The sequence below is a fragment of the Gopherus flavomarginatus genome, chromosome 14 (genome assembly GCF_025201925.1).
Source record: "Gopherus flavomarginatus isolate rGopFla2 chromosome 14, rGopFla2.mat.asm, whole genome shotgun sequence".
NCBI classification, from domain to species: Eukaryota; Metazoa; Chordata; order Testudines; family Testudinidae; genus Gopherus; species Gopherus flavomarginatus.
In genome coordinates, this window is record NC_066630.1 from 19,255,146 (window position 1) to 19,277,531 (window position 22,386).

Consider the following 22,386-nt stretch of genomic DNA (forward strand, 5'->3'; position numbering starts at 1 on the left):
AGCTATAGTTCAGCAATGAAGAATGTGGGGTAAAATTCCTGAGCAGATATAATTGTACTCAAACCCACTAGGTACCATGTACATGGGGAATTTAATTACACCAGTTATCTGTTGAGTAACACATTTAATAAACATGCATAATGAAAGAGGTTCTTAAGAAACACAGAAGAAAATTTTAAGATTAAAGAAGTGAAGACTCTGACTAAATGAGAAACAACCCAAAATCTAATGGTACTTGTACTGATTTTCCTGGGAACGGAGGGAGCAAGAGAGAATAATAGAGAAGTTTGGGACTGGTAACTATGAACTTGAGGTCAGCATGCAGATGAACTGTAAAAGTGTATTAGAATTCAAGAAAGCAAATTTTGAAGGCGGAAGAAATCCAATGAACAAGGTCAAATGGAAGGAAGTATTAAAGTCCACCATTCTAGAAGTCATCTGGGAAAACCCAAAAGATACTATAATTAACACAGGAAATGTAATTTGTTGCACCTCAAAGAAGGGATGGTGTAAGTAGGAGTTAATGTGTCTGTAAATATGATCACTCAAAGATCTTAAGTAAAAAAGAAATAGTGCTGAAAATAGAAATCAGGAAGGCAACCAGGCAAAAAATATACAAAATTGATTCCAAGGAAAAACCAATGGCAACCACAAAATAACATATGTTAATCAAAGGGACTAGGGGAATGAGAAAAGCATTTATAAATATTTTGAGAATAAAGTCGTACTAGAGAGAAAGTCAGCCTATTAATAAATGAAGAGACATACAATTTAAAAAGACTAAAAAAATAATCTGATAATGAATTCCTTTTTACAATCTGACTTCAAAAAGATTTTTTTTAAAGTAGTTTGGAAAATTATAAATTGAGAATACCCTGATTTTTTTTAAGCTATTAGTAAAGAGCAGTTAAGGAAAGTCTTGGAAAGTTTGTATAGATCTGTTGCTTTATGGAACTAAGGAAATTAAATGACTGTTTCCCTGATATTAGAGAGACAAGTGGGTAAGGTAATATCTTTTATTGACCAAACATCTGTTGGTGAGAGAGAGAAGCTTTTAAGCTTACATTTAGTTCTTCTTCAGGTCACTTCATGTTTCACTGATGATTATTTTCTGAAAAATCATGGTTAATGAGCTGAGGTGCTTGACTTGAGAAAATCATAGGGAGTACTGGTGTACAAAAAAAGACAAGGATGCACATAACAATTTCTGTACCATAAATGTAATTTTATATTCTCACTAAAATAATGGAGCAAATGTTAATGGAACCAGAAGTAATAAGCTGCATGGGTCTATAGCAGTAGTGACATCTGGTCGCAGCCGCTCTAATTAAAGTTCCAAAACAGTATTCAGGTGCTCATTACTTTGTGAAACATTCACCTTGGGGCCTCAAATGTTCCCAGCTTAGTCTCTGCCCAAAGGTGAATTTTTTATAGTATTAAGCAATAATTTTCAACAGTTTTTTGAGTTAGAGGCTCGTGGGAAAGAAAAATATATCTTATGCTGTACAATAAAGTCATGATCTCTTTTGACTAGACCTGTAGCCATCATGGCTGACAGACTGATAATTTCATTTAGTCACAAGAATAACAATCTCAGAGGGGAAGCATATAGCTTTGTTGTGGAGATAATTATTTTTTATTTGACCACATTATGTTTGAAAATTGCATATAGAACATTGTCAGTAGAGGTGGGGTTTTTTGGGCTGTACTTGTTATGTACACATTAAATGGATTAAAAACTGACTAATAAGTCTCAAAATGTAATTGCAAATAAGGTATTGTCATCAAGTGGGTATGTTTTGAGTGGGTGTCATAAACAGATAGTTAAGGGTTAATGTCTCTCTTACCTGTAAAGGGTTAACAAACAGGGACCCCAAACACCTGACCAGAGGACCAATCAGAAGACAAGCTACTTTCAAATCTCTTGGGGAGGGAAGCCTTTGTTTGTGGGTTTTGGGTTTGGCTTTGTTCTCTCTGAGTCCTGGACGGGGCTAGAGGTGTAACCAGGTTTCTGCCAATCTCCCTGCTATAGTCTCTTATCTGTTCAGAATTGTAAGTAGAAAAGGCGGTCATAGTCTTTTGTTTTCTTTTTTATTTGCATATATGTACTTGCTGGAAGTAGCTTAAATTGTGTTTCTGCTGGAGAAAGTTAGTTTCTATTGTTTATAAGTTGAAAGACCCTGTAACTTTATACCATCTAAGTGCAGAGACAAGTTTTATGTTTTTCTTCTTTTATTAAAGTTTCCTCTTTTTTAGAATCTAATTGATTTTTCTGGTTATCTTTTGTAAAACTCCAGAGAAGGGAGTCTGCACTCACCAGGGAATTGGTGGGAGAAAGGAAAGGGGAGGAGGAAGGGAAACCTGCTCTCAGCGTTTATCTGTGTATCTCTCTCCGGGCAAGAAGGGAGGGGGAGTGGTGATTCAAGGAGTTGAATCAGGCGATCTCCTAGTGTTCCCAGTGCAGGAAAAAGCTGGGAGGAAGAAAGGAGGGGGGAAGGGAAATAGTTTATTCCCCTTTGTTGTGAGACTCAGGGAATCTGAGTCTTGGGGATCCCCAGGGAAAGGTTTGGGGAGACCAGAGTTTATCAGGCGCTCTAAATAAGTCCTGATTGGTGGCAGCCTAGCAAATCTAAGCTGCTAATTAAGCTTAGGGAATTTCATGCTAATATTCATATTTTGGATGCTAAGGTCCAGAATTGGGAATTATATTATGACAGTGGGGTCCCACAGAGATTGGTTGTTGGCCCTATGCTATTTAATGTTTTTATCAGTAACCTGGAAGAAAACGTAAAATCATCACCAATTAAGTTTGCAGATGAAACAAAAATTGTGGCATGGTAAATAATGAAGAGGACAGATCACTGATTCAGAGCAATGTAGATCACTTGGTAAACTGGCGTAAGCAAACAATATGCATTTTAATACAACTAAATATATAGGCACAAAGACTGTAGGCCCATACTTCCAGGATGAGGGACGCTATCCTGGGAAGCACTGACTCTGGAAAAGATTTGGGAGTTAACATGGGCTCCCAGTGTGACACTGTGGCTCAGAAAGCTAATTGGGATACTAGGATGCATAAACAGGGGACTCTTAAGTAGGAGTAGAGAAGTTATTTATTTGGCACTGGTGTGACTGCTGCTGGAATGCTGTGTCCAGTTCTGGTGTCCACAGTTGAAGAACGATGTTGATAAACTTTAAACATTTGATTGATAAACTGTAAACCAGAGTGCCCACAAGGTTGGAGCTCTGGAAAAGGGTATGCTTAAGCTACTGGGTTGTCTTGGAGGGTGTGGGGGGGTCAATACTGGTCCTGTTGCTAACCAGTACAGAGAGAGCGAGTCCCAGAGGCTGGTGGATTCAGGAAGCTGATCCACAGCCAGCACAGACAAGACACCTCATGCTAATGGTAGGTGGTAGCAAGGTGCTTCATAATCTTGGGTACTGCTTGAAGCCTCACATGCGCTATAGTGATAGACTCAAGGAGCTCAACCTTAACAAGGGTCGTGGTTGATTCTCCATCACTGGCAGTTTTAAAATCAAGATTGGATTTAAAAAAAAAAGATATGCTATAGTACTCCAGGGGGTCCGCAAGCCTGTCCCCATTTCTACCTCCAGTTTAAAAAAAAAGGAGTGGGGGAAATGCCTGCAATACATGTAACTAATAAACCCGGGACCAATTCTTCACCATATTAATTTTCCTGTGTATTATATCCCATTCCCTACCCTTCAACTGTTTTGTATCTTTAGATTGTAAACCCTACAGGTCAGGAATTGTATCTCTTACATGTTTCTATCCCATCCAGCACAATAGGATCCCAAATTATAATGGAGCCTTTGGGTGCTATCATAATATAAGCCTTTACTTCTACCGCTACTAGTAGGAATCAGCATTATGGAATCCATCCCCATCCTGGGTAATGGTGGGATGATAAGATATTATATTGGCAATCCTGATGGAGCTCTCTCTTGGGATCTACTTAGACCTCAGTGGCTGGAGTGTGGATGTGCCAAGACCAAGATTTGGACCAGTGTATGAAAGAATATACCTATAATGACTGGGAGTTTATAATAATCAGAACCAAATGCATGAGTATTCAGCCAAGCGTCCACATTTGTTGTTAGATTGTTCTACCTATCAGTGTGTATTGGTGCAGAAACACATAAGCACCATGTTCCAAAATATGAACTTTGCTCATGTAGTTGAGGTGCTAACTTAAAATAATAGCAGTATTTTAAAAGTTGCCTATGCTCTAGAATATGATACTGATATTTAAGAGGAAATAATCGTGGATGCCAGTCACTGCATGGAGGCATCTAGCTACCAGACTGCAGTTATTTAAGTGCATAAAATGTGAGATCAGGTGGGTAACCCCTTTAAAAACAAGGATTATGCATTTTTATTTTCAACAAATACTTCCAGTATTGGCTTGTTAATTTTATTTTTATTTAGTACATTTATTAACAGAATAATAGACCCATCTTGTTATGTGTATCATAAAATATTCCTGAGATATCATAGTTATACACATTCAAATGAGATACGTTGCAATATAATTTCCTGGCTAATTTTGGTGGAAGCTTCTAACTCACATCTGTCTTTTAACAAGCTCTGGAATTCAGTAGGTGAAAGTCACTAGTATGTTTGCACAGTTAACCTCAACAGATCTCAGAAGACCTGAAATCTGTTGGTTTCCACCTCCTGGGATATTTGCTTTCCCATTCTCTCAAGAGGAAAAACCATCTGTCTGTAGTAGGAATTCTAGCAGCAGTCATGCTATTTAATTTTCAGAATTAGAAAAAGTGTTTGGATTCAAATCTGTAGTCTTCACTTGCAAAGGGAATCATAGAATATCAGGGTTGGAAGCGACCTCAGGAGATCATCTAGTCCAACCCCCTGCACAAAGCAGGACCAATCCCCAAATGGCCCCCTCAAGGATTGAACTCACAACCCTGGGTTTTTGTTTCTTGAAAAAAAGTCTTGCAAACAAACCCATTCTGATCTCCCAAACAGGACATTTCTTACTGTTATGTGACGTGCCAGTAGAAGAAATGGCAAAATACAAGAGAGAATAAAAACATAAGGCATTCATTTACATTTAAAATTGAATTGTTTATTGGTATTTCTATAACTATCACCACCATATTATCTGTCATTGCACAGAAGAGAATTAAAATTCCTGTTCTAAAATTATTTCCAAAACACAGCATGAATAACCATGACACACATTCCTATGTTTTGAAAATAATTAGTAAGCAGTGGTAATGTTGACATTTCAAGTAGATGCACTATCAGCTTGCTTATGCCATGTGCCAAAATTACAGCCTTTCTCGCAATTTTAATAATGTGGTGGGAAGAGTTGGGACTGATATTAAATATGGTGTATTTGTAATCTGCCTCTTCTTTGTTGAGAAACTAAAAATAATATAATGAACAGTTGTGTGAGGAAAACAAAATGATATTTTGTACTCTCACTGCTGGCTTTGCAGTAGTTAAGTAATGAGAAATGTCCTCAGTGCTGTTTTCATCCAGCAATGCTAGAAAGATCTTTTATGTGAGAAAGGACATCTGTTAAAGTTGTTATTAAACAACAACAACAACGCCAAGTAAATTACAGCTGCATTCAAAGCACACTAAAAATTAATCTTAGCCAGACAGAAAAGGGTAAAAGGCTCATAAAAAGATGTTTTATTTTTAAACTTTTAAGAAGCTATTAATGATTAATGCTTTTAAAAAGCTGTAAAATGAACTGGATTTATGAATTTATAAATGTTGAAAGACAGCTGTATAGGAACAAGCTTTTTTTCTTGTATAGTATAGATTGGCATGTTTATGTTCTAAATATATATCTTGATTATCAAAAATGTTTTTGTCTGATTACTGTCATTTCAAAAGAGCCAGTGTCCTCCTTCTAAAGACTTAAGACTTATTTTTCAGTTGTACAGTATATTAATTGTCAGAGGGTTAGAGTAATAGTGAATAAGAAATGCAATATGAAAGTGATCTACAAAAAGAATGCATTACTATAGTCAAGCTGTTGTATCCTGTTGGTTGATGTAGCATGTTGTATTTAATAAAGCTATACCTTTATTAAATGAGGGAATGTTTGTGTTGGAAAGATTGGGGGTGCAGAAAAAAGGCTAGGGAGCAAGGAGAGAGACTGATAGAGACAGGTAATACGAAGACAGCCAGGGAGGTTGTGAGTGGCGCAGGAGGGCTAAAAGGATGGGTAAGGGAGGGGTGGCGTAAATGAAATGAAGGTAAGGGATTGATGGAATAGGGAAAGAAATTAATAGCAGCTTTCACATTCCAAAGGGAATAATCTAGCTTGGGTTTCAAATATAAATTTAGATGTAAAAATCTGTGAAAATGAAGCTCTGGACTTTAATATTAAATATCCATATAATCTGGAAAAGTGTAAAAATATATAAGATGAGCTATACAATACTATAAAGTATTTCCTGAAATTTCACAAAGATGGCACCAAAGGCCCTGCAGAGACCTCTGTGCTTAACTTTACACATTGTAAAAAGTTCTGTTGACTTCAGTAGGAGGACTAGTTTGTAAAGTTAATCACATTTGCAGGATCAAGACTTATTCTGGTAATCATAATGTCATGATAGTGACTTTGTAGATACTGTTGAGAATGTAATTTTATTGAGCCCCCTTTTTCAGAAAATTGTAACTTTTAAATGATCCCCTTTTACTTTTATTTTCTCATATTACATCTCAAAGGTGACTTTTTAAAGAGTTTTGAGAGTTTTGAGTTATACAGCATCAGTTTCACGTCAGCACTTTTTAAACTAAGCAGATTATTTTTAAAATTTTAACTTGTGCATCTCACTGATGACAAATGTCTTGAACATATTTGAAGTGGTTGCGTACAAAAGTAATTAATAAAGTTATATGTAGGATGCAATTTTCTCCTACAGGATACTAAGGTGTGAACTGATGAGCCAGATGTTCGTAAACTGTTTTGTGTATGTATCTGGAGTTTCACATCTGGAAATGTACCAACTATTTATTTATTTAGTTGTTTGTTTATATTGTAGTAATATCTAGAGATCAGGGCCCCATTATACTAGGCAGTATAAATAAGGCACATAGTAAGAGACAATCCCTGGCTGCAAAGCCTATAGTCTACACAATATAGACAAAGGATGGGAGGGGAAACAGGCAGAGAGAGGTGAAGTAACTTGCCCATGGTCACAGAACAGGTCTGTGTAATAGAACCCATGTCCTTTGACTCTGTCTGGTATCATATCCACTGGATCACACTTTGTCTTGTATTATAGTCAGCTGCACATGTTCTGTGTGTTTATTTGAACAGTCAATATTGTGGTAATTAAAATAAACACATTAGGCACATTGCTCTGTGATATCAAGCAGTATCCTGCCTTCCGGCAGTGGCCAATGCCAGGTGCCCCAGGGGGAATGAACAGAACAGGTAATCATCAAGTGATCTATTCCCTGTTGCTCATTCCCAGCTTCTGGCAAACAGAGGCTAGGGACACTCTGCAGGCTCTCAAATCTGCCGAACTGGCAGACTTGAAGGTAAGGAAGGATTTTCCCCACTCTGCAAAATCTACAGCAGTGTCATGTTTATGGTTCAGAATGTGCATGTACAAAAGTCAAGGAATTCTGATTCTGAGAACACTTAGTCATATTATGTGCGTATATTAAACGTTCAACTAATACTGTATACAGTAATACAAAATAGTACATATGCCTAAGACAGGACCGAGGTGCAGTTGGTCTAGAATTCCAACTTTGAATGATGTATTTGAATAATATCTTTTGTATTATGTCAGTTGCCTTTCATATGGCATTTCTGACCGTAATCTCCCATAAAATTAAAACTATTCTCCAGTTCAAAATTTCACGTTCTGGATTAGCCCTCTGCTTTACATTTTTGTCTGAGATCATGCTAAGCCAGTTGGTCCTAACTTAAATATTCAGCAGACTTCTGATAATTGTGATAACCCTTATAGGCTGGTGAGCATGGCAAATTAGCAAAAAGATGATTGATCTTTTTTATATGCAGTTTTATCTTCAACCTTTCCTGGCTATGTGTTATACTATAGTAATAATTTCTTCTCTAAGGTATTTGCCAGTATCTGGATTTGCACATCTATTTACAGTTGCCTCGAAGCCTCATAATTGCAATACAGCTGAAATGTCCATTTTCTTTCCCTGACTACAAATAGGGATCAATCGAATTTTAAATTACTGCTTACGGGCTAGCTTCCAATCATGACCTTTGTAAATGATTAGAGCTCACCACTGTTCCTATCTACCTTGAAAGGGTAAACGGGCAAGTCTGTCTTACTGGCATTTAATCTGGAAGACAGCCAAAGATATTTGAGCTAAAAACCTAATACGAGTTGGCAAAGGGAAGTACATATAGACCTTTGCACTACCATAGAGACATTATGCCCATGTTTCACTTTGGTATTTAATTAATTCTTTTATCTAATAGATGATCGAGTTGTATGGATGTGCTTAATTTTTGTGTTGAAATTATCATGCAAACTTTAAGTTGCAAAATAGACAATAGAACTTAAATTCACAGTAGGCAAAGATGTCAAAGAATAGCCAGATTTAAAATGTTAAATATACTACATTTTAAGCATTCTTTTTCTTTTCCAAAGAAGGTTAACATATGCAATTAATCTAGCTAGAATTTATTGCAAAAAGAAGTAATATAAAATCCAAAATGATGCAGGAAATAAGACATTTCATACATTTCTGCTTTTTTAAACAGAAAGTGAATGAGAAAACACACATCATGTTCTTTTTGTTTATTTAAGCACCTGATCACTCAGTAGTGATCAGCAAATTCAGATCTTTCACTGTCTGCAATTTGCAGTTAAATAATTACTGAGTCATTTCTAAGCACTCCTGTCAATTCATGTTTTTTGTCACTGAAGAGGTGTGCTTGTCCCAGTACAACCTGTCTAACCTCAAACCACCATTGAAGCACTTGAAACAGTGTCTTACTATCTTCTGTGGAGGTGGAGCAGTTAAATCGGTGAGAGATTAGAAAGCAAAAACCTCTTCTGAACAAACCAAATCATTGCAAAAAAAAAAAAAGTGAAAGTAATGCTGAGACATGAATGATTGTGTCTAATTAAAATATATGTGCTACATTGCTCATGTTTTTAATTGCTTTTGTACAGTGTTAACACTACACTTTTTATGCACTTATCTGTGGAAAATGTTTGTGGAAAATGTTTGTGCTCATTAACTCTTTCTAAAGGGATTGTACAATGTGTAATGGGTAGAACAAACTGACATTTTCATCAGAAGGCTATCATATTTTTTCCTATATTCTGTTCTTCCCCTTTTTGCAACAAATAGTATCTAACTTGTAGATCAAATGTGTTGCTTTCCTTGCTCCAGTCTGTGACTAAATCTGGTGTTAACTAAACCCTAATCCCTTGCAGTTATTGAAAATTCAACTTCTCATTACCATGTTGCCAGAAAAAACTTTTACTAATGTTCAGATATAGGGATTTTTGAGTACTTTCTTAAAATGAATATTAAGTGTAGGTGAAATGGTCAAAATAAACTTCAGATTTTGAAATGAAAGGAAATGTTTGAATTATTGTACTATTTTGACTTTTTATTTGTACTTAGAGCCTTCATGGAAGTCATAGTCTGGAGATGTATAATACATACTACTTGCCAATGAAATAAATTCCAATGTTTAAGGGTGGGATTTTCAAAGGAAGCTCAGTGATTTGGAGAACAAATCCCATGGAAACCAATGGGATTTGTGCACCTAAGCCCCTGTGATACTTTGGAAAATCTCACCCTGACATTGCATGTTTGAGTTGTTAAGATCTGACATAGCCATACTCAGCATGATCCCGTGAGACATGTGGACACTCTGAACTTTCACCACTTTGCATGATCAGGCCTGAGAGTACCATCTGATATATGAATGAAATTTAAAATTATATATTTTTCCCTGTAATAGATGCAGCAACAAGAACTAGCACAGATGAGGCAGAGGGATGCCAACCTAACTGCATTGGCAGCTATTGGTCCACGAAAGAAACGGAAGCTTGATTCACCTGGCTTACTTACCATAGGAAGAGAGGTAAAGAAAAAACCAGCAATGCAAATAGTATTAAATTTATTGTGAAAATCAATTATTTTGGAAACACACTAGTAATTACTGTGGAATACTCCTGAGTACAAATCATAATTACAGATTCTGAGAGTTGGTTGTCTTAGTGGATTATGTAATGTGGCAAAGGTGATACAAAATACTGAATCTGAAAAAAAAGAGACTCCAGAGTCTTTGATTTTCCATGTGTTTCACCACCCAAAATCCAGAGATGACAATGTGAAATAAATTTAGTCTAAAATGAGATCTCCATTACTTAAACTTTCAAGAATCATCTTTCGTTATATAATTTTTCTTTGACAATAATTAAGAATTGAACCAGAAGGACTTAAGCCTCTATCTAAAAATGTTTTTAGAGTGCGTTTAAAATTAATGGTTCAGGCTGAGCAACCAGTGACCTACACAGGAAAGCTAAAAAGAAAGAACAAGTCAGGGAGAAATATCATTAGCAAGTAGTTGGAGTTGCTTGAGGTGTGGGTTGCTTGTGTGTCGTGTTGGTAATGGTCAGTCTGTGTTACAAAATGGCTGCCCCTTCACACTGTGAAAGCACAGTTCCATTTTTATAGTGTAAGCAGGACTGTATACTATACAGAACAGCTGTCTCACTGATCCAGCTAAATCGTTAAATGTTCCAGTGTATATGTTTTAACATGCTTCAAACCATTGGTGAAGCACTTCAGACAGAGTATCTGAACAGAAGTTCATGAAAGAACAATTCTTCTTTGTGTTAAAGAGCATACATCCATTACAATAGGTACTTCAACCTGGATGCAGGACCAGATTTGTTGGTAGGCATTCGCTTGTTGCCTATGATTTCCCTCAAGTTCCGGCTGCCAGTTCCACCTGCACGGCAGCAGGCAGGTTTAATTCCTACCACAGAGCTCTTCTGAGGAAAATTCCAACATTTTCTTTCAAATTTTGAACTAATAATTTGGCTTTCTTCATTCTAGCTGCATCCCATAGTCAGGTTTCACTTTTGGGGAACTTTTTCCCCTCAGCTCTTCTTCCTTGTGTGATGTGCTACATTTGTTGGTGTCAAGATATTTGCTCAGTTTTGATGATAGTTAAGGTTCCATCTATACTATATTACGAAATGGACTCAGATTTCAGCTGCAATGGAGAACAGCCATGTCCTCTGACGCACATGTATTTTTAGTGTAAACCTACCCTAAACAATCTATCTGGGTTTTGTGCATGACAGCCTCTCCTCGTCTCGTCTGTCCGATTCAATGGATTTAATACACTGTGTGAGTAACCACAACAATACAGGTAGAGAAACATCCATAAGAACTTTATCTGGATGAAGGATGGGATTATTCTTCAGTACCAGGTTTGTTTAAAAATGAAGCCTTGAGTTAAAGGATGGGTCTTTTATACCCTTGAGCCATGGAGAAGGGCAGTCAGGGAGGCTCCAGCTGTCACTGATGTTGAAAAATCATATGGTGGGGTTGAGGTAACTACTTCCTCTTCACTTGATCATTTGGAGCTGAAATAAGGGGAATTTTTCAGCCTCAGTAATTACCGTACAACCCTCTTTGTCCTTGACTGGCCCGTTTCTGAGTGGTCAGCAAAGGAGCTTTTAGTTTCCAACCTTCTGTCGACTGATGAAGAACCTATGGGTTGTGTTTGTTGGAACATGTGCTAGATGGAATCTGAATTCACCAATGGAAAGGGTTAGTATTGGGCAGTTGCTTAATGGATACTGCCAAGAGTGTAGAAATCCACTGAAATAGAGAGCAGCCTTTGTGACCACATAATCACAAACTGTGGGCCTGCAGTCACATAAGGTGTTAAATCCTGTACATAGTCCTTAATTAGTAATATTAAAGAGTATAACACAGAAAGTGTAGAAGGAGCATCATGTGAAGTTTTAACCACAGGAATCCCATTGACTGTGATGAGTTGTTTGGCTGTTACCTCATTCGGTACTTGAAAATTTTACTTTCTAAAAGTTCAAAACAATGAAAAGATGCAATCTACTATTGAAGCTAAGTATCATATTTAGAAAGGATCTGAATGTTCATTTACATATGTAATTCTTACTGATTGCAAAGTTAGCTATTTCTCCCTCTACATAATGCAATTGTCAGTTATTATTTCAGTTTTGTCTCTCTTTCCAGTGTTTGCGGACATGGCTTTTTAAGGTACTTACATTGAAAAGATTTTTTGTGGATGTTGCATAACAGCAGGATTTATTTAGGGCTCTTTTGTGCAAAGATCTGATGCTTCTGGTAATGCAGAAAGTGCTCTTCATTTTACAGTACGTTATGATGATTGAATTAACTACAGACATTTAGTATTACTTGGATTCATCTCTCTGCTTGGGCCAGAAAATACATTGGTAATTAATATTGGTTAAAATGATTATTCATATTTAGAATATGTATAATTGTGAAAAAGCAAATTCAGATACTGGGATAATTTCACCTTTGCTGAGATGAAAGCATTTTGATTACACAAACCTTGTAAAGAAATATTGCCACCTATCGTGAAGAAATAGAACCATCTAAACATATTTTCCAATATACTAAGCAAATTCATTGTGATGTAATTTTAAAATAAGTTAAACTTATGATTCTTTGAAATGTTAGTTATGTTTGTGTGAGAGAATAGGTAAAAACTTAAGTTTTCTTTTTTCTTAAGCAATTGATTAAATCAGAGGTCGGCAACCTTTCAGCAGTGGTGTGCCGAGTCTTCATTTATTCACTCTAATTTAAGGTTTTGCGTGCCAGTAATACATTTTAATGGTTTTAGAAGGTCTCTTTCTATAAGTCTATAATATATAACTAAATTATTGTTTATGTAAAGTAAATAAGGCTTTTTAAATGTTTAAGAAGTTTCATTTAAAATTAAATTAAAACGCAGAGCCCCCAGGACTGGTGGCCAGGACCCAGGCAGTGAGAGTGCCACTGAAAATCAGCTTGTGTGCCGCCTTCAGCACACGTGCCATAGGTTGCCTACCCCTGGATTAAATACTGCACTACACACTTCAGTTGATGTCAGTGGTATAATTTTAAATAAAGCTATGAAATAGGAACAAAACTGTTGAACTGACCTGCTATCAAAAGGTGTGTTTGATGATAAAACCAAGAGTTGGTGGGTAATTTCTGTTATATTTATAAAAAAATATGTATATATTCCCTTTTAGTTTCTGTCTGGGCTAACTCACTGTAGTTCTCTGTTGCTTTATCTTCTCATTCTCTATATGCTTCATTCACTCTGTGTTTACTCCTTTCTTTGTCTTCTTTCCTTTATATGATCCTGTAGAAATGCAACTTCCTCTGTAGCAGCTCATAGCCCAAACCAGCTTTGGGTTGTTTTGCCTTTTTTCATTTGGAACCTGTATGGTTCATGTTTTCAAGCTTTTCTCTGGAACCATGAGGGTTAGAAACTTGATATTCTTTATAAAGCAGAGAGTCTAATGTAATTGCAGGAACTGGGACTTCAAGAAAAATACTAAATATCACTAAATTCCTGATGAATTTGCAAGAGTTGCTTCTAATAATTCAAAATCTGTCTGATCATCCTTGTACAGGTAGTTACACTAGGGTTAAAATTGTATATTCCATGGAGTGAAAGTGCACACGTTAAGTGCAAATATTTGTCTAGATTAAGCAGTAATATTAATTAGCACATTTTGGGTCTTCATCAAAAGAGATAGCCAGTGTCCCAAAATATGTAAGTATGAAGTATATGTTTGAAATATCTGAGCTTATAGTTTGTTTAAATATCAAGTGAAAGCAGCATGTGAAGGCCCCTCTCCTGGTACTTGCTGGCACAGATGTTTTTTGAATACTGATCTTTCAACAGCAGCTTCAGGGCTAGTTCAGTGAATCACCACTTATTGAAGACAATCATTGCAGAGATAAAGAAAAAGTACCTCTAACATAGTGGAAGAGCCACCATCTTAAAAATCCATAGCAAGCTAACCCCAGACCTCCATCCTCTACCAGAAAAAAAAAAAAATTGCTGAACTGAATTTCAGAATGTTCAGTATCAAGTCCTAGATCAGTAGCAGAATTGAGGTCCAATACCTTATTTCACTTCAGGACTAGAAAGTGTATCTTTATGTCATCCAGGGATAGAGATTCCCATATAGCCCTGGAAGGTCCCAAAATGACTGCACTCTAAAATGGTGACATTTGATATATAGAAAAGCTGATTTAGGTCAGTTTAAGAGTATTCTAAATGCATATAAAAGACTCCTTATACTCCTTCCAGCCTTCTGCTCAGATGGTGACAATAGATGAGTAGCTGCAGCTTGTTTTGAAGGTCACAAAACTCAGGCTATGGCAGATTGGTCGAAGAGATCAGGGACCCCCTCCCAGAGACCCAGAGAATGCCTTTCCAGCAGCTCTCTCATTGTAATGAAGACTCCAGCTGAAGTGCCCCTATTGATCTCAGCTGCAGCAGTATGACATGAGGAATGCAGTGATCTTTCCAGGGAGTCAGATCCCAAACCAGTTAGACCTTTACAGGATTAAAGCCAATACAGTGAGTTGGAAGACAGGGTGGATTCCAGAGCACTTGGGATAATGTGCTCTTGGCATGGAACCCTGCTTATAAGCAAGGCACCACATTCTGCACCACCTTCAGCTTCTAAATGGTACAGAAGTGCAGCTCCATGTAGAGGGCTCTACAGCACTCTAATGTTAAGGTGATAAATGTGCAGCAGGATGGGCTTGTAGTTAAGGCATTGGTCTGGGGCTGAGGAGATCTGTGTTCATTTACAAATTCTGTCACAGACTCCTGTGGGCCACAGGTAAATTACTTGATCCTCCCTATGCCTCAGTTCTCTATCTGTGTAATAGGGCTATTAATACTTCCTTACCTCTCAGAGGTAAATGCAAGGATAAATTCAGCCCAGGATCTAACCTACCCAAATTATGCACCCGTGTTACAAATGGAACGCTCAGTCCTTGTAGTAGGAATGCCAACATAAGCTCTTCTGGATGTCTCCCACCTTCCACCAGTTTTCACTGTCTTGTCCAGATTAGGTCATATCCAAGCCCCAGCTTAATTTAGATCAGGGGTAGGCAACCTATGACACGTGTGCTGAAGGCGGCACACAAGCTGATTTTCAGTGGCACTCTCACTGCCTGGGTCCTGGCCACCAGTCCTGGGGGCTCTGCGTTTTAATTTAATTTTAAATAAAGCTTCTTAAAATTTTAAAAACCTTATTTACTTTACATACAACAACAGTTTAGTTATATATTATAGACTTATAGAAAGAGACCTTCTAAAAACGTTAAAATGTATTACTGGCACGTGAAACCTTACATTAGAGTGAATAAATTAAGACTCGGCACACCACTTTTGAAAGGTTTCTGACCCTTGATTTAGATACTGGATAATTTGTTCTGTTCTGACTGGGTCAGACATGATTAAGAAGTGAAGCTCTTTTTCATCAGTATACTGAATGCATTGCAGAACATGTCTCCTCACAGACTCCCCCAAAGATGTCTCCTCACAGACTCCCCCCTACACTCTTTGAATAGGAAGAATGACAAGATAGCCCTCTGTGGTATCTGGAGGGACAAACCTTGTCACAGAGGAGCAATTGTCCACAACTACCCTTTGGATTTTCTCAGAAAAAGCCACTCAAGAATAGCACGATCCACCCCTACAAGATCTGCAGATAAGTCAATAGTGTCTCACGATCGGCGTTAAGGCTGCTGACAGATTTTAAAGGATAAGCACCGATACGAAGTCTTCCTCTTTTGTTAGGAGGAGGTCATATTTCATGCAACCCATGCAATTTCTACTCCCTGCCACATGAGGCTATACATTTTACTTTTTGGAACGGAGTAATTTTGCAACAGTGCATGATCAAGTGCCCTTGTGTTTCCTGTTCTAATAAGCAGTTTTTTTCCTTGTTCTTTATAGTCCCTTACCTTACTGCATAATCAGATTTTTATAAATAAATTTATTTTTAAAAGTATAGGCAAGAAGTGTTTAAAAATAATTGAGACTGAGAATTCTTTACACTAGATAAACTTGAGTATTCTGAAGGCTTAATGGGGCTACTGGAAGTGGTGGCCAGGATGTCCCTTGGCCCGTGCCGCTTCTCACTGCCCCCATTGGCCTGGAGCAGTGAACCGCAGCCAGTGAGAGTCACAATCAGCCAAACCTGCGGATGGGTTAGGTAAACAAACTGGCCCGCCAGGGGCTTTCCCTACACAAGCGGCATCCCAAGTTTGGGAAACACTGGTCTAAATAAATTTTTAAAAAATTGGTCCACAGTGTGGACATAATCTACTGCAAATATCTGTTTGAAAATCAAAGCCATTTACAACATTGTCCAGATGTTCCCCTAACTAGCAAGTTCACATTTTTTGTCGTTCGTGTAATAAATTTTAAAAAATATGTAAATTAACAATAATAAAAAGGACTCCCAGGCTGAATTCTTGTTTACCAGGTTTAAGTCCAAACTGGATTTTAACTCCTGAAATAGATTTTTATTAAAACCAATATCCTATTTTTACTGTATGAAACAAGATTCACAATCAGTATGTTGATGCATTTCCATAGACAGTGTCTGCAGTAAAAGGCAATGGAAACATTAGACAGACTGTTCAGTTTAACTGCAGCATTGTTAATGAAGTAGGCTACACTGAGACTAAAATCATCTGGAATATTTTCCTACGCCCATTGCAAACAGGTTGAATTATTATGTATATACCTCTGATATAAGCAGTGAGTCAAGAGGCAGTAGAATAATTTTGCATGTATCTCTGTTGACAGCGAAAACAAAAAAAGAAGAAGAGGAGGAGGAGGAAGTAAGTCAGCCTGCTATACAAGAATATAGCGTGGCTCTGTGCCAGTGAAAGCATTCTTTTTTTCACTGGCAGAACAGGTTTGCATACTGTGTGTATTCCTTTGAGCTGCGTAACACAAAATACTCTGACAGCGGTTCAGTGATCTTAATAATTTCTCCTTATTGGCCAAGACAAATTTGGCTGACTCTTTTCTTGGAGATGGCAATGGTGGTATTTCCCAGCTGACTGCAGAAACAAGCTGACCTAACACCCAGAAGCAGACCATTTGAGGATTTCTTTCTATGCTCAAACATTTTTCTCAAGGCATACTTTTAGTACTGCTATATATGTAATAAAATATTTGGCTGCGTTTGGAAAAATGTTTATAGCCCTCCTCTGTGCCAGAAAGGATTGCACATTACCAGGGAAGAAGAGGTTTAGGTGTATGTCCTCATGTCAAGGTCTCTCCTATCGATGCTTCTCCAGAAAAGGCAGTGTTAGGCCAGCACCATCAGGTGAATTTTGTTCCCCTTCTCCCTGCCATCTCTTTTGATGTTAAAATGCACCTAGTGGGCTGGACTCATCTACTTTTCTTTCTAGCTAAAAAATACATTTTCTGAGACTGGGATTTTGAAAGGTTCTTAAGGAAACTAGGTGTTTAAAATCGAGTTTGATTGGATGCCCTAATGCCCCTAGGCTCTTTTCACAATCTCAGCATGGGGATTATCTCCTTTACAAGGGTTATCAACTCAGTTCAAGACTCTCGTGGACTTTCCATTATCTAAATATAATGAAAACATATTGGAATAATGAGCTCACCCTTAAAAATATCATCTACCTACCTGAGGTACCTGCAGTCTCCCAAGAAGCCTGCCTTGATGCTCCTAAAGTGGATCTTTTTATTGTGGCCTGTTCCAAATTCTTATCCATTTCACTACATTTGAATGTCATCCTATGATATTCTTTTGATGAAAAGGCAGAGGGGACCTTGACTAACAAATTGGAGATGGCAGCATCTCACTTAAGAGTTCCTGTCTTACCCATTGTATATTTCTGCAGTCATTCAGCATCTGGACTGAAGAAAATATACAGCTGGAATACAAGATCCCCTGAAGTGTTGAAAAGAATAACATCAAATGTAACTGGGCCACCCATGGCTTCAGTGGTACAACTCAGCATGTAGTAAATCAGATCCTTCATTATAGGAAGCTTTGTTCTGGTCAAAATTGCTCCCTGTTTCAGGTCTTGGAAATCATAATACAGGAGCATCTAAACTAAGACTGATGTCTTTCATTGTTTTCTTGATCCCCTGCCACCTTCTGCCAGGACCATACCTTAATTTTGCATGTCTTTCTCTCTTACAACTTGGGAGAGCACTTAGTGGATGCTGTTAAACATCTCTTCCAGATTCAGGCCCTGTCCCAGTTTTCAAAGATGTTGTTCTGAGGTGGTCTGTTGTCATCAGTTTGTGGTGCTGCCAGACTTTACCTTATTAGCCCTCAAGTGCTTAGTAAATCTGAGCCATCCTTAGTCCAACAAGACTATCTTAGTACTGTCGTAGGATTTTGATCAAACCTTTATTTAACTCAGAAGTTTCTCTTGTCCATACTGGTTCCGTACATTTTTGACCATTCTGTCAGTAAACACGTTGCCTCTTCAGAACTTGGTTTCACAGTATCTGCCAAGGATAAAGTTGAGGGCTGAAAGTGCTCCAAGTTCTTCTTTCGTGTTGTATGCGAATCTTTTTGGAGTAATTTTGTTTTTGTTGCTCAATGAGCACACTAATTTTAACAAAAATTTTAAACAAAGTGACATGTAAACTTTTGTTAAAACAGTTTAATAGTTTAAATGAAAAATAAAAATTTTGGTATAATTGTTCATAAGAGAGATAGTGAATCAAGAAAAGATTTTTTTGAAATTGTTAATACAGCTCTGAAAGTGATTTCTTTGTGAAGCCACTTGTGAGTATCTGTCTCCAAAGGAAAACAAAAATGTCCTGCTGAATGGATTGTACACCGGAGGTGCCAGAATTATTTACAAATATATCTTAGATAAGAGAAAAATTATAAGTGTAAACAATCAAAATATAATAGACGATTCCCATTATCAACTCCCTGCCCTTCCGGTCCCTGGGTGATGAGTTAGTGTAGCCACTCTGACCCCCTTTGCTTCTGCAGTATAGTCCCTGCCTCTCTTCCCCCTCCCTGGGCAAGCCAGACAACACATTCCCCACCCCCCCACACACATTTAAGGTGTGGTGCGGACAGTATCAAGAATGAAAAGTGATAAAATGTTACATATGTGTCTAAGGAACTATATATATTATTTGTCTGTTTGCACAAGGGGGCAGAGTTAAGGTTATACATAGTCTGCCTTTTACTTTGGCATTTTCTGATTGAATGCTTAACTTTGCAACGTTAATAGTTTTATTTTTTTAATGGAAGTTCCTATTTGGTGTTATCAGGATCTTCCCAGTCTGCATACATTGATATGTACAGTCCATTTACATTTGTTAACTCTTTTCTTTTCTAGACACTAGAATATGTCTCATCAGTAATCATTTCCCCACTGTTTTAATCTGTCGCAAATGTTCTGTCTTACCCCATTCGCAAAAAATGAAGCATCCAAAGACTTGTGTGCATACTTATTCCCTCTGAAGTCAAGACTATTCATAGGGAATAAAATAGTCACATACGTTAAGTTTTTGTAGGACCAGGGTGTATGTATTCCTGTACATTTTTTTGTTTTTACTATTGTGTGTGAAGGCAGTTTCTGCTAGTCTAAAAGCCAAAACTGATTTTATTTAAACAAATACCTCATTTCTATTTTTGCATATTGGTAAAAACTGTTTCTGTTGGTGAGAATGGAAAGAAGGCATATTTTAGTAAAGTCTCATGTTATTTGTCAGTGAGAACTCGGCAGCAGCGTTATTATATGTTGAGTGTAGGTGTGGGCTGTCATTCAGATTGTGTTTCAAATTACTGTAAGCAATTTATTTTTCGTTAAAAATAATTTAAAAAATTGTAATTGTGATTTCTTTAGATCGATGTCCTTTTGTTACACAGCCCCTTCTAGTGAGTGACTGGGAAAAATGTTTTTTTATTTTTGTTTTGCCTGGAGTCAAACAGGAATATGCTGGTTAAAGGGATTCTGTGGTAGAGTTGGACTGGGGAGGGCCTGAGGGAACCCAGAGAGCCATGTACCACCAGCAGCCTGTTTGTGCTAACTAATTGTAGCTAGTGTATTGTTTACTTCAATGGTATACTCCTTATTTATTAGTTGCTTAGTTACTGCCTGCCTTTGAGTTAGGCTTGTGGCCAGTTGCTGCAGGGGTGGTATAGTTGGAGGAGACGGACATCAGCCACTACAGGAAATCACAACTCCCCAACCTTGTCATGTATTTTAAAATAGAGAAAAATATTGACAACAGAGGGGAATAGGAGGGTCAAAAAGTGAACTGGACAAGGAGAAAAAATTGGGAAAACTTCAGGAACCTTTTCTCTGTCTATTAGGACTGAGAGATAAAAATAAACTTAAGAAGGTTTAGAGAAGAGATTCATAATAAACACAAAGGGCAATATTTTCATAACTGTCTCAGTGATTTGTGAGTTTGTCTTATATCCAAAAGAAACTAAGGTCTAGTCTGCACAGAAGTGTACTAGTTTCAGTATAGGTGTGATTTTATACTGCTTTAGTTAAACTGATGCAATTATGTGTGGACATTCTTATATAAGTTTCAACCTGGTTTATATCTGTTTATTTAGCTCAGCACAAGCCAAACTGATATAAGATAGTCCACACAGACAAAGGTGCACTAGTTTAACTCAATGATATAAGTTAAATCAGTGCAATCTCTGTGTCTAGACAGCCCTAAGTCACTTCGGAGCCCAACTAACTGAGACTTAGCCTCCTATGGCTATGACTACACTGCGTCTGGGAGGGATTCTTCCAGCCCAGGCTGACAGACTTGTGCTAGCAGTGCTCGTGCTAGCATACAAAAATAGCTTTGAAGATGATGTGGCCCAGGATCTCAAGCCTGTGATGGACACAGTTATTTTTAGTGGTGCTGCTGGGGAGGGGAGAATGTATGACTTCTAATCGAACCATGATATTTTCCTACAACTGTATTTGAGAAAGTGGAAGACATCACAAACATCCATAGCGCATGGAAATGGTGGCTGTTCATGCCAAAATCAGCAGATAAGACGTATTTCCCATGCTTTGCTGAACATATCAATCTCTTGTAGAGCCAGGGCAATAACAGTGAGATGCTGTACGAAGCTGCACTTCTCTACAGTGGGCCATTTACTGAACAGTTTAAAGGAAGCTCAGTTAGCAGAACTAGTAGAGTGCAGGACTCATAAAAATGCAAAGTTCCAATTTCCAAAGAACGAGGTAGAAAGTAAAGGGAACATAACAGGTTAAACAGCTTCGGCCAAAGATGTGAGTACCCCTAGGCAGACCAGCATCTCTAATCACTGGTAGTGGTACTAGCTCTGAGGGGAGGGAAATTCAGGCTGGTGCTCTCATGGAACATTAAAAAGGACAAGCATTCTGTCAGGGGAAAAAGTCATTGGCGTGGGATTTCTTCTCTTGATCAAAAAGACAGCAGCACTGCAGTCTTGCTTTCCGTATAGAATAGGTGTTAGCAGAGGGGATTTTTTTTCCTAGGTTTTATCACTGATCTGTGATGCTTCTTCTCAAGATGTAAAAGAAGTCACCTAGCTGTCTGTCTCCTTAAGAGATTTGGGCTTGTCTCAGTTTTAATCTTCTTTGTTACCTCTTTCCTATTGCAGTTAGAGATTTATGAGGAATGTTTTTACAAAGCAGCATACACCTGCAGTTCTGATGGACATAGAAAATACATAAAATGTCTGGCTCTCCAAAAGTCAACATTAATTCTGTGTTCTTTGCTAACAATTCTTCATAAATACCAGCAAATACAGGTTCAGAAGACTGCTTTTGCCTCTCTTGATTGAGCTTGAAGAAGTTCTTTCTCTCAACTTTTTCTTCTTGGGAAATGTTGACAGCCATTAGTCCTTGCTTTTTGGTAGAGCTCTGGCTGAGAAAAAATTCTCTTCAGTTCTTATTAGCCCCAGTTATAACCACAACTTTCAGAGCTCACTTTTATGTTCTTGTTAAATTCAGCTTTTACCTTACTTTAATAACAGAAGGAACATCTATATAAGAACTGTAAGTACTGTTTTTAGTATTTTTGTGAGCTGTGCAGATAATTCCAGACGATGTAAGAAGAGAGGAGGCTTTTTTACATTATTCTAATTTCACAAGAGATCAGCACTGGAAGAATTCTAAAAACACAAGTTTAAAATAAGGGGGAAAATGTCTTTTTAGAAGAAAATACAAAGAAAAATGTCATCCTTGGCTAATCTCTATCTTCCTTCACACTCCATCATCTTACAAAGATATGGCATTCTGCACAGTTTCCACCTGGTAACTGAAGTTTTACATCCAAACAGAAATGCCCTATGTGT

At 37.6% G+C, this 22,386-nt stretch overlaps 1 protein-coding gene across 2 annotated transcripts in view; it reads left to right on the forward strand.

Moving 5' to 3' along the window:
- The window catches only part of LOC127034208 (transcription initiation factor TFIID subunit 4-like), a 208,924-nt gene that overhangs the window by 131,881 nt on the left and 54,657 nt on the right, over nt 1–22,386 (forward strand). For both annotated transcript variants that reach the window (XM_050922813.1, XM_050922814.1), the window contains exon 14: nt 9,984–10,106. In XM_050922813.1, the coding sequence (XP_050778770.1) occupies nt 9,984–10,106 (123 nt within the window). The remainder of the gene's footprint in view (nt 1–9,983; nt 10,107–22,386) is intronic.